General features: G+C 45.0%; 1 protein-coding gene across 2 annotated transcripts; it reads right to left on the minus strand.

Annotated features, from left to right (window-relative positions):
- Nucleotides 1–343: 343 nt before the first annotated feature.
- On the minus strand, nucleotides 344–10,263 carry ALDH2 (aldehyde dehydrogenase 2 family member). 2 transcript variants are annotated; one of them, XM_058816985.1, is made up of 13 exons: nucleotides 10,114–10,263; nucleotides 8,988–9,092; nucleotides 7,906–8,046; nucleotides 7,651–7,730; nucleotides 7,180–7,291; nucleotides 6,661–6,789; nucleotides 6,145–6,258; nucleotides 5,728–5,830; nucleotides 4,915–5,099; nucleotides 4,496–4,660; nucleotides 2,146–2,303; nucleotides 1,188–1,302; nucleotides 344–937 (listed from the first exon to the last, which is right to left on the minus strand). In XM_058816985.1, the coding sequence occupies exons 1-13, from the start codon at nucleotides 10,234–10,236 to the stop codon at nucleotides 905–907; spliced, it is 1,563 nt and encodes a 520-aa protein (XP_058672968.1). In that variant the 5' UTR covers nucleotides 10,237–10,263; the 3' UTR covers nucleotides 344–904. The 2 variants fall into 2 exon arrangements, with proteins under 2 accessions (XP_058672968.1, XP_058672969.1); XM_058816986.1 differs by lacking the exon at nucleotides 10,114–10,263 and adding an exon at nucleotides 9,935–9,951.
- Between the last annotated feature and the right edge of the window lie 2,084 nt (nucleotides 10,264–12,347).

Consider the following 12,347-nt stretch of genomic DNA (forward strand, 5'->3'; position numbering starts at 1 on the left):
GCTGAGGGGACGGGTGGCTCCAAGTCTCGCGAGATCTGAGGGGAATGGCCGCCCTCGGGGCCGTGAGGGGAAGCGGCGATGAAGGAGCTGCTCTGTGCCCTCCGCTCCTCCCCAGACATCACAGCATGGCCGTGCCTCCCAGGGCAGCCTCACCGCCCTCACTCAGGCCCAAACACCCCTCGCTCCTCCAGCCAGGCAGCAGCTGGAATGTCCCTGTCACATCAAGGCACCACAAGCACAGCGGGCAGCACAGAAAGTCAAAGCAAACCCTTAAAAAACGGGTGAGGCAATCTGTGTGTGCTTGGGCTCACTGGTACAAACCTCCCACAAAAGTAGGGTTGAGTGCATTGAGACAAGAAATGTTTATTTGGAGTGGCTACAACCAGCAGGACGGAACAGAACAAACACTTTTCCCTCAGATTTCACACCGCTCCCTGCCCAGGTACACACTGAACTCAATTCCCTTTGCTCACAGAAAACAAACACAGTTCATAGCACAAGGGTTATAAACCTAGCTCTGTAAGCTAACACATAACTGTTATTTTCTATTCTATAAATCCTCCTAGACTAAAGAAGCATTTAAATGATTTCTTGGGAAAAAGAAGCTTCTTTATCAGATAAAGATGTAAAGATCACACCCCTCTCCTCTGGGTGACTGCACCCACACAATACATTCCCAAAATAACCATCCCCACCTTGGTAATGCTCAGCCAGCTGCATTTGGTTTTTTAAAAAGATAAAGCCAAGTAGGTTTGTTTCTTTTTTTAAGAAAAGCTCCTTTAAACACCTAAAAAACACCTCTTAATGCAGAGTTACATATTTTTGCATACTAAATTTTCTGTCTTGAGCTTTCCTCATGAAGCTGCAAAATTATTTTCAAATCTGTGGAGAAGGTTGCTGTCCTTTAGGAGTTTTTCTGTGGAATTTTGATTGTCACCTAGGAATAAAAAAAAAAAAAAAAAGGAAAAAAAAAAGGAAAGTTACAAGTTTGTTTTGTTTTGTTTTTTTGCAGGGGTATTCACTGGAATGGTGAGAAGCAGGAGAAAAACCAGTGTATCGAAGAGGGGGGAGCTCAAAGTTTGGGGGTTCCAGCTCTCAGCCCAGCCCTCACCAATGGCACAGGGACATTTGGAGCTGCAGCAGAGGGTGAGGAAGGCTTTGGCTGCAGGAAATACTCAAATACTCACATTTTTCACCTCCACATAGGCCTCCAGGCCGTACTCCCCCAGCTCCCTCCCGTTGCCAGAGGCTTTGTAGCCCCCAAAGGGAGCCTGGGCTCCAAACACGTCGTAGCAGTTGATCCTGGAAGGGAAAGGAAGGGTGAGACAGCTCAGGGAGCAGCACTAAATAAATAAATATATGTTTTTTAAAATCTATATTAAAAAAATCTATCAAATACCTATTAAAAATCCATCAAATATCTATTAAAAATCTATCAAATATCTATTTAAAGAACCTATCAAAAAATCTATAAAATAGCTAGCCAAAACCTATAACATATCTATTGAAAATCCTGTATCTTTAAAAATCAATAAAAATCTATACAAAAAATCTATAAAAACCTATATAAAATTTGATAAAATATCTGTATAAAAAATCTATAAAATATCTATATAAAAATCTATTAAAAATCTATATAAAATCAATATACTATCTATATTAAAAATCAATAAACTATCTATATAAAAATCAATAAACTATCTATATAAAAATCTATAAAATACCTATATAAAAATCTATAAAATACCTATATAAAAATCTATAAAATACCTATATAAAAATCTATAAAATACCTATATAAAAATCTATAAAATACCTATATAAAAATCTATAAAATACCTATATAAAAATCTATATATCTATTAAAAATCTATTAAATATCTACTAAAAATCTATTAGAAATCTACTAAAAATCTATTAGAAATCTACTAAAAATCTATTAGAAATCTACTAAAAATCTATTAGAAATCTACTAAAAATCTATTAGAAATCTATTAAAACAAATACCTATAAAAAATACACCCCAATGTTACCAAGTTCCCGTTACACCTGAAGTTCTGCCACAACCCTGAGCACAGCCCAAGTCAAACTGACCCCAAACCGAGGCCCAGAGTGCCAGGGGGTGCCAGGGGGTGCCAGGCTCACCAGACAGTGCCAGCCCTGACGCTCTGGGACACGAAGTTGGCTTTGTCCAGGTCCCTGGTGAACACGGCGGCTGCCAGGCCGTACTTGGAGTCGTTGGCTCTCTCGATCACCTCCTCGATGGTTCTGAACTTGAGGATCTGCATCACCGGCCCGAAGATCTGCAAGGAGCCAAAGGAGAGTGGGGAACACACACAGGAACCAGGGCTGGGACTGCCTGAGGGCCCACGGGGTGAGGGAACATCAGGCTGACAACGTGTGATTAGAAGGCTTATATTATATATTATATATACAATATATAATATTATATATACAATATATAATATTATATAATATTATATATATAATATTACACATTATACATAATATACTATACATAATATATTATGCATTATATATATACTATATTCTGTATTACATATTATATATTCTATATTACATACATTATGTATTATATTTTATATTATAGATCATATATATAATACAAAAAGTAATATATATAATAGAAAATATATTATATTCTATATACTTTATATTATATTATATGTTTTATATTATATTATATATTATATAATATTTATTATGTTATACAATATATATTATAATATATAATATATAGGATTTTATATCATGTATATTACATATTATACTATACATAATATATTATACATTATATATATACTATATTCTGTATTACATATTATATATTCTATAATACATAATGTATTATATTTTATATTATAGATCATATATAATACAAAAAGTAATATATATCATAGAAAATATATTATATTCTATATACTTTATATTATATTTATTATATGCCTTATATTATATTATACATTATATAATATTTATTATGTTATACAATGTATTATATATTATAACATATAACATATAGCATTTTATACTATGTATATTATATATTATACATTACATATTATACTATACATAATATATTATACATTATATATATACTATATTCTGTATTACATATTATATATTTTATAATACATACATTATGTATTATATTTTATATTATAGATCATATATATAATACAAAAAGTAATATATATAATAGAAAATATATTATATTCTATATACTTTATATTATTTTTATTACATGCTTTATATTATACATTATATAATATTTATTGTGTTATACAATATATATAATATATTATAATATATAATATATAGCATTTTATTATTATATTATATATTATATATATTACATATTATTCATTACCTATTATATCATACATAATATATTATACATTATATATATACTATATTCTGTATTACATATTACATATTATGTATTATGTATTACCTTATATATATTACATATAATATTATGTAATATATATTACATACATTATATATTATATTATATTTTATATTATAGATCATATATATAATACAAAATATAATATATAATAGAAAATATATTCTATTTTATATACTTTATATTATATATATTATATGCTTTATATTATACATTATATAATATTTATTATGTTATACAATATATATTATATAACATATAGTATATAATATATAATATATATTATATAACACATACAATATATATTATATAACACATACTATATAATATATAATATATACCGTATAATATATTGCATTTTATTATATTATATTATATTATTATATATTTTATATTTTACATTTTATTACATTACACTTTACATTTTATTTTCTATTACATTGCATTTCACATATTACATTATAATATACATTTTATATATTACAATATATTATATAAAGGATTATATATATAATATATGTAAAATATATGGTATACTATCTATATATATTATATATAATATATAATGCTATACTAAAGAATACAGAAAAGATCCAGACAGAAGGCTAAAAGATACCAATGAAAAACTCATGGCTCTCTTCAGTCTGACACAGCCTGGCCCCTGCTTGGCCAGTAAGTAAAAACAATTCACATGAAACCTCTGTTTGATAAACAATCTCCAAACCACATCCCAAAGCAGCAAAACACAGGAGAAGCAAATGAGATAATATTGTTTGCCTTTTTCTCTGAGGCTTCTCAGCTTAATAAAAAAGCTGTTTATAGATTAAAATACTACTTAAGAATGATTAGTTCCTCCCTCTAAGTAAAACATCTCACAATAAAATAATGTCATTTTATCAATCATGCAATAAACCTCAACAGCTCATTAACAAAAGATATCCCCCTAAAAGAAATAAGTTATAAAAAATTAAAAACCACTGCTCCACCTAGTTTTAACAGCTATTAACAGAACAAATACATTTATTTCCATCCCCCACTGCGAGCTGAAGGTGCTGCAGCACTCACCTCCTCCCTGGCAATGGTCATGCTGTCCTGCACGTCCCCAAACACGGTGGGCTGGATGAAGTAGCCCCTGTCTGCAGCGGGGCTGCCACCACACAGCAGCTTGGCTCCCTCCCTCTGGCCCGTGCTGATGTAGCCCAGGATCTTCTTGAACTGCTCCTCATCCACCTAAGAGCCAGCAGGGACAAACAGCTGCTGTGCCATTCCTCATTGCAGCAGGCTGCCAGGCAAGCTCCAAAGGGAAATGGTCATTTTTAAATGCCAAGATTGTCCCACTGGCTAATTAACCCCTCCCTCCTGCACCAGTGCTAATGGGCTCAGTTCAAATCAGGTTAATCATTAGATCCCACTCTAATCTACACAGGGACTGGAGATTGGGACAATTTCATGAGATAACAGCTCAGGGCTCTTCCTGCTCCCACCTGAGGCCCCTGCTCGGTTTTGAAGTCAAAGGGGTTCCCAACCACCCTGGCCTTGGCCTTCTCCACACTCCTCTCCACAAACTCGTTGTAAATGTCCTCCTGCACGTAAGTCCTGGAGCCAGCACAGCAGCACTGCCCTTGGTTGAAGAACAGGGCAAAGTGGGCTTGATCCACAGCCCAGTCCACTGGGAAGAGAGAGAAAACAAATAAGCAAACAAACCCAAGCAGACCTGGGACTGTTTTAGCACATTTATCACAGAGACTGCTGGGGATACAAAGTCCTTTCAGTTGACAGCATTTGCCATGGGTTGGAGGGCAGGAGTTGCAGATTTAATTCTTTATTAAAGCACCCCAGACCAGAGAAAAATATCCAACCTGAGGCAGGTTACAGTTCTCATTGGAAATTATCAGGTGTTAAGGACAAATTTTCTTCCTTACTTAACTGCTCAGTTAAGTGAGTGTTGGCTCATCGAGGCCAAAAATGAGTTTATGTGCAAGGGATGAGGGAAGCAGCACTTCACAGGAGAAGAAAAGAGTGGTGTGCTCCAAGATAAATTAAAACAAACTGGGGCAAGGACTGGAGGAAGATACTGAAACAATTCTCTTTTTTTGTTGATAGCTGAACTACCCAGCACTGGGAAAAGAAGTGGGAGTGGTGAATGCTGATACACAAATGCAGCAGCTGCAGCAGAGTGGTGGTGTCAGGGCCAGAGCCTCACACTGGAGACCTTCCCTTCCTTTTCCTTTGCCCTCCAGCTCTGGAAGCAGCCAAGGTAAAAGACACAGATCAGACATTTCCCAGCAGCCACTCACTGTCTGCATCAGACAAGATGATATTGGGGCTCTTCCCTCCGAGCTCCAGGGTCACCCTCTTGAGGTTACTCTGTGCTGCAGCTTTTTGGATCAGGTGTCCAACCTGCAGGGAGGGCAGAGCAGGTGTTGGAATTAACTCCCATCAGCAAGAGAGCTCTGGCTTTACATCTCAGTCAGCAATTCATGCTAATCCTCATTGGCAGGGCTTTGAGTTTCACCTCCAACAAGAAACAGCTCAGGGGAAACAATAGGAAATACTCTAAAGAATCAAATTAGAACAAAGGAGTTTTAGCTAATGCAAATATACATCTCACAGCCTGGAATGAGCTTTGAGTGAGGTGCAGAAGGCAAAGCACCTGCAGTATTTCACCAGCCATGGGATATTCCATGGTGCCAGGGCTCAGGGTGCTCCCTTACCTCGGTGGAGCCGGTGAAGGCCACTTTGTCAATGTCCATGTGGGAGGAGATGGCAGCTCCTGCCGTGGGGCCATAGCCAGGGATGATGTTCACCACACCTGGGGGGAATCCAGCCTGGCAGCACACAGCAACATTATTCCTCTGACAAAGCAAGGCTTCCACTCCCCTCCTGTGTTTGTGACAGCAGCCTTCACTCCTTTGATTTCTCCTTTCTCTTCCCAGGGCTTCATTTTAACATTTAACAGCCAGGACAATTCCTCTCCCCACCCCACATCCCAAGCACAAGTTGAAGGTCTGAATACACACAGAAATACAGATACATGTTCACTTTCTGACCACCCTGAAGTTCATTATGTAATCAAACCTCAAAGAGTCCTTCCCTAATCAAGACTTACATCATCTGCACATGCAGATGAATATGAGCAATATATGAACAAGGGAGTTTTTCTGATAAATCAACCCAGCCCTTCCCTGCTCCTGCCTCCTGCAGTGATGGAATCCTGGCCTTGTCCTCACCTCTTTGATCAGACTGGCCACGTAGAGAGCAGTCAGGGGGGTTTGCTCTGCCACTTTCATCACAACCACGTTCCCAGTGGCCAGGGCAGGCCCCAGTTTCCATGCTTGCATCAACAGTGGGAAGTTCCACTGAAAAACAAGGAGAAATTAAAAGTTTCTCATTAGTCAGTAATGAACCAGTGAGCTCCACTCAAATAAGCACTTAGGGAAGAGTCTTGGATTTTTCCTCATCACACAAAATTTTGGGGTTAATTCTAGGCAAGAATTTAAACTTAACTGTGGTTCTGAGTCAGCTAATTCCTATAAATGAGCTTAAACCCCCCCCCCTTCTTTTTTTAATCAGCAGAGCCCATGAAATCAAGAGGCAGCTCTGCCCTCCCAGGCTGGGTGAGGTAAGAACCCTCCCAGCTGGTGCAAGCCCAGCTTTGTTCACCCTGGGAGGAAGCAGAGCTTGGCAGCAGAGGGGTGCAACACTGAATTCTTGCAGCCCTGCAGGAACTGCTGCTCCACTTTACTCACTGGGATGATTTGCCCACAGACTCCCACGGGCTCGTGCCTTGTGTAGCAGAAGAAGTCTCCATCTAATGGGATGGTTTTGCCATGGAATTTATCTGACCAGCCAGCAAAGTATCTGCAAACAATAACAAATTGGTCACTGCAATTAAAACAAGTCTGCAGCCAACAGAAAATAAAGGAGACTTCCTCTGTTTCAGTCCCAACTCAGTGCAGGTATTTCCCAAACAGGTGATTTAATGAATGGACAGCAAATAGAAATATTTGTGTGCTAACAGATCACCACCATTTGTGTGACTTGGGGAAGTCAGAGTAGCAAAAAGTAGAAACAAAAAATAGTAGAAGCAAAAAGTAAACCCAAAGTGTCTGATATGAAACCATCATAAATCAGACTCAGATCCCACAGCCCCTGAATTGGGAGGTGGCTGAACCTGCAGAGCCTCAGCACCATGGGCCAGCTGTGGCCTCCAAACCCACCTGAGACATTTGATCACCATGTCCAAGTCCACCAGGTAGGAGATGGCGTAGGGTTTGCCATTATCCAGAGTTTCCAGGGCCTGCAAAGACAGCAGAGTTTCCTGAGGAGCTGGGGGGGAACTGAGTCGGGTCTCAGTTTGCAGCCTGTCCTGTCTGTTGGTTTTTTGCTCTCAGCTCCCCAGAAGAGCCTCCCCACCCTCTGAGTGTGAGCTGGGGGTGAGGAGTGGGCACAGCCCCCGCGGTTCCTGCACTCACGGCCAGGTAGGCGCGGTCCCTCTCGATCAGGTCAGCCAGTCGGTTCAGCAGCTTCCCGCGCTGCGATGCATCCATCCTCCTCCAGGGCGAGCCCAGCTGGAACGCTGCCTGGGCTGCCTTCACCGCCTTGTCCACATCTGCCTGCGGGGGAGCCCGGCAAAGGCTGAGGAACGAGTAACCATCCCCACTCCCTCCCTCTCTGCAAACAACAAAAACTCTCCCTGCTCTGCAGGAGAAAACTGCCCGAGGCCAGGCAGCACCGGAGGCTGCTCCTGCCGGGCTCTGGGGGAGAACCTGCAGTCCCAGGGCAGGGGAGCACCCTGGGCCCCTTCCCCAGGAGCACCAAGCTCAGCACACCCTGTGAGGACACAGCTTTCCCATCGTGAGCAGGAAGCAGCAGCAATGGCAGAGGAGCAGATGGGGGCAGCAGCTGTGCAGCCTCTGCCTATGCTCAGCCTCTGTTATTTCAGCTACACAGAGTGCAAATATCATCAGGTTATTTCTGCAATGTCACCTGCTAGGTTAATATTTGCATCCTAGAATGAGGCATGTAAAAAGCTCTGGAAGTCTACTTTGGGCACTTTTTCACAATCTAATCCAAAGGAGTTTTTTCCTGCACCAGCTGTCTCTGCCCCATGATTTTGTCCTGCCAGGGCATTTGCTGGTTCCTACCTGGTTCTCTGTCCTGGCTTGCTGCCATGGTCTCGCCAGGACAAGCCAGAGAAGCAAACAACAAAGGGTTTCCCTCACTCACCCCTCCCTTGGGGAACACACACAGGTTTCCAGACTGTAGGAAAAACCTCAAATTGCTGGGAAACACCACCTCAGCTCTGCCACAGACTCCAGGAGGGCCTTGCATAAGGCAGGTGATGATTACCGACTTTATTCCCCACCATTTCTTTTTTTCTTAAAGCAGTAGCCAAGGAAGGACTCGAGCAGCACTTGGTGTGGTGTTTGCACAGATCAGACACTGCTGCAAGCACGGAGCTGCCCAGGTGGGACAGGGGGTGGTGCCTTCCTCTGCATCCCCTCTGGAGCTGCTCCCACAGAGAACAAACCCATCTCAGCCCCACAGCATTTACCTTATCGCCCTCAGCCACCTGGCAGATGACTTCTCCCGTGGCTGGGTTGACGGTGGGGAAGGTTTTCTTGCTGACTGCATCGTGCCATTCGTTATTTATGAAAATCTGCAAGGAAAAGCCAAGCAGGGTGAGCCTTCGAGCCAGATCCCAGGGGAATCAGGGAGAGTTTTGCTTCTTTGATGGCATCTGAGGAGCCTGGTTAATTAAAACTTGACTTGTGTGGGCTCCAAACCTGCAGCAATATGAAGGAGATACTTTAGCCTAAAAGCACACAACACAGCCTCGAGTGAATAAAAGAATTCACAGCTCAGCAAACAGCACGTGAGTTGGAAGAGGTTCCCATCCTGGTGGGTCTTTGTGAAAGCCGGAATCCTGGCTGGGGCTGTGCAGGGACAGCTCAGGAGACTGAGGAGTGGGAAAATGCTTTAGGTACAGACAACACAGTGAGTTGATTTTGTCCAGAGCACCAGAGCTTTTACAGGATTTCTTATGAGTCTTAAGGATCTTTTCCAATCCAAATGATTCTGTTATTTCCCAGATTAACCAACTTTAGGCTCCCCATGCACCAGAACCAGGTGCTAACAGCAGCTTTTTACCAACTCTTTGTTTCTAAGGGTAATTTTTTTTTCAGGTCTGTGGCAAGAGAATGGAAGTGCAAAGGTCGCGGTGCTCGCCAAGAATCTGCAGAACACCCAGACCACCACCAAGAGCCCGGGCACGGCCACCGGGGAAGGAGTGGCCGGGTGCCTTGGAACGCACCTCGCACAGGTGATCCCACAGGGTTTTCCTGGAGCAAGGGTCCGCTCTCTGCAGATAACCGGCCAGGCACCTTCCCCTCCCTCCCGTGCCCTTGCCCGGAGTTTTTTCCTTGTGTTGTTGAATTGCTGAACGCAGCGAGGGAAGGGGGCAGAGCCGCGTGGCGATGGGACACACACACACACACACACCCTGTGCCTGCGGCTGCACCCACGGTTCCTCTTTCCGAGGCTTTGGGCCCAAACCCGCGGCTGCTCCGGGCTCAGCGTCACCCGGGCCGGCCCGGCCGCGCACGGAGCTCGCTCGGCGGACACGGAAGCCCCGAACCCCCGGCCCGGCGCGGTGCCCCGGGCTCCCAGCGCAGCCCTACCTTGCTGTAGGCGACGTCGGGGCGCGGGTTGGGCGCCGGGATGGGGGAGGCGGCAGCGGCCGAGAAGGGAGCCCGGAGCAGGGCCGGGCAGAGCCGGGAGCCGCGCACCGCCGCCCGCAGCATGCTGAGCTCAGCTGGGCCGGGCCGGGCCCCGCACGCCGGGACAGCCCCGCTCCGCCCGCCCCGCTCGGCACCGCCCACCGCGGCTCGCTCGGGCACGGCCCCCGCAGAACCAGCCCGGTGTCCTTGGTTCCTATGGAAAAGGCTGATGCAGCTCGGTTCGAGCAGCACAGCTTGGCCGGGCTCAGCACGGTCCCGTTCGGATCAGCTTGGCGTGTTCGGCTGGGCTCGGCGCAGCTCAGCACGGTTCGGGTCGGTTCAGCTCTGTTCGGTTCAAATCAGGCTTGGTTTGGTGCACAAGGGGGTGCCTCATCCGTGCCCAGCACTGTCCCTGTCCCTGTCCCATCTCTGCCATCTCCTGGCACATGCCCAGGGAACTTTGTGCCTTGTTGCAGGCAACAACCAGGAAAAAGGGAAAAAACCCAGAAACATCTCCACTAAGATGGTTACTTTTTCGGGAAGGTGGTGAAGGAGAATTTGGGGACCTGGACTCTCGGTTCCATGGATGTGCCACCATTACCGTCCACCCAGGCACCCAAAAACCCCTCCCGTGTGTAGGGGCAGTGGAACAAAGCCAGGGAAGTGCTTTCACAACAGGGAGTTTCTGGGTGAATGCAAATGAGAGGCTTTGTGAAATCGCTCCCAACAATGGCTGAAGGCCTTTTTTTCTGGTTTGTTTTAGATGCCTTGTGCAACTTCAGCGTATCCAAGCACAGGGAACAGAGGTGTGCCACAGACCAAAAATACAGAGAGGTTTTTAACCTCTGAAAAAAAAAAAGACCTATGGTATTACCCTGTAAAAGAGACTCTGTGAAGGGTGACAGGGATGGCTCTGGTTTATTAAAGGAGACAGAAAAAATGTAGAATATTTGAGTTCAGGAGTGGTTTCACCCGCTGTCCTGGACATCCCAAGCTGATGAAAGTCTTGCTGGAGGTTCCAGCATTTGCACTTTCCAGGCATTTCTCTCCTATCCAGGGCAGTATCAGCCCAGTTGAGCAGGGAGGAACAGCCCAGCCCAGAGAAGGCAAAATGCCCTCCCCAGGTTATCCAGCAGGACACGGATTAGGCCGTGCGTTTCCCGGATCAGCTGGAAAGAAATCCTCTTGTGCTGGGTCTCAGGCTCCTCATCCCTGTCCGCCCGTGTCCCTGGCAGGGGGATGGATGAATTCCCGGGCAGGGGCTCCCGGGCAGCCCTTTAGAAAGTGGCACTCGCGAGGAGGACGTGTCCTCCTCCTGTCACAGCCCTGCTCGTGTTGAACCCCCCTGGGAGATGCCAGACCCGTTGTCCCTGCAGAGATGTGCCCGTGTCCCCCAGAGCGAGCGGCTCAAGGTGTCCCCAGGGCACGTCACAGAGCTGAGCTCCGGCTCGGGGCTGAGCCGTGTCTGTGCCTGATCCCGGCATGGGCAGCCACGGCACTGAGCCCTGGTGCGTGTTCAGTAAAGCCTTGGCTCTCTCCACAGACCCAGCAGAGCTAAACCCCCAGGGCAGACGCGGCTCTCGGCCCCCAGAGCCGGCCCGAGGGAGGCGGGAGGTGCAGGAGTCAGGAGCCTGCTGGGAAACCATCCCAAATATCTGAGCTGGGCACACACAGGCTCAGCGCCCTCCCCCTTCCACGGCAGAGCCAAATGCCCGAGGCTGAGGTGGAATTTCACCCCGCAGCTTGGGAGAACCCAAGGCTCAGGTTACCGGTTATCCCTACGGCCTCACGGTCCCTGTGCTGAGCCAGCACGGCCCCCAGGGCTCTCTGCAGCACCCCCTGTGCCCCCGAGGGCTGGCAGGTGTGCCCACCCCGGGCACATGGGCTGTGGGGCTGCACCCACGCTGGAGGAGCGGGAGAACCCAAAGAACCTTACCCATTACTTTAATAATTAATTAATTAATATAAATTGCTCAGGCTCATAAAGTTGTTCCCACAGTTCTCCCCTGGCTCTGTAAAGCACTGAAAGCTCCCACTGACCCAGTCTGCACCTCCATGGTCCCCAAAGAGACCCCACCACACTCATGGGACCATGGATCCTCCCAGCTCCACAGGGCAGGCACTGCCTCAGCTCCGGAGTCTCCCCTGAATCCAGAGACCTCAAGGACTGGATTCAGTTCCTTCCACCACTGAGG

Source organism: Ammospiza caudacuta, chromosome 18, assembly GCF_027887145.1.
Source record: "Ammospiza caudacuta isolate bAmmCau1 chromosome 18, bAmmCau1.pri, whole genome shotgun sequence".
NCBI lineage: Eukaryota > Metazoa > Chordata > Aves > Passeriformes > Passerellidae > Ammospiza > Ammospiza caudacuta.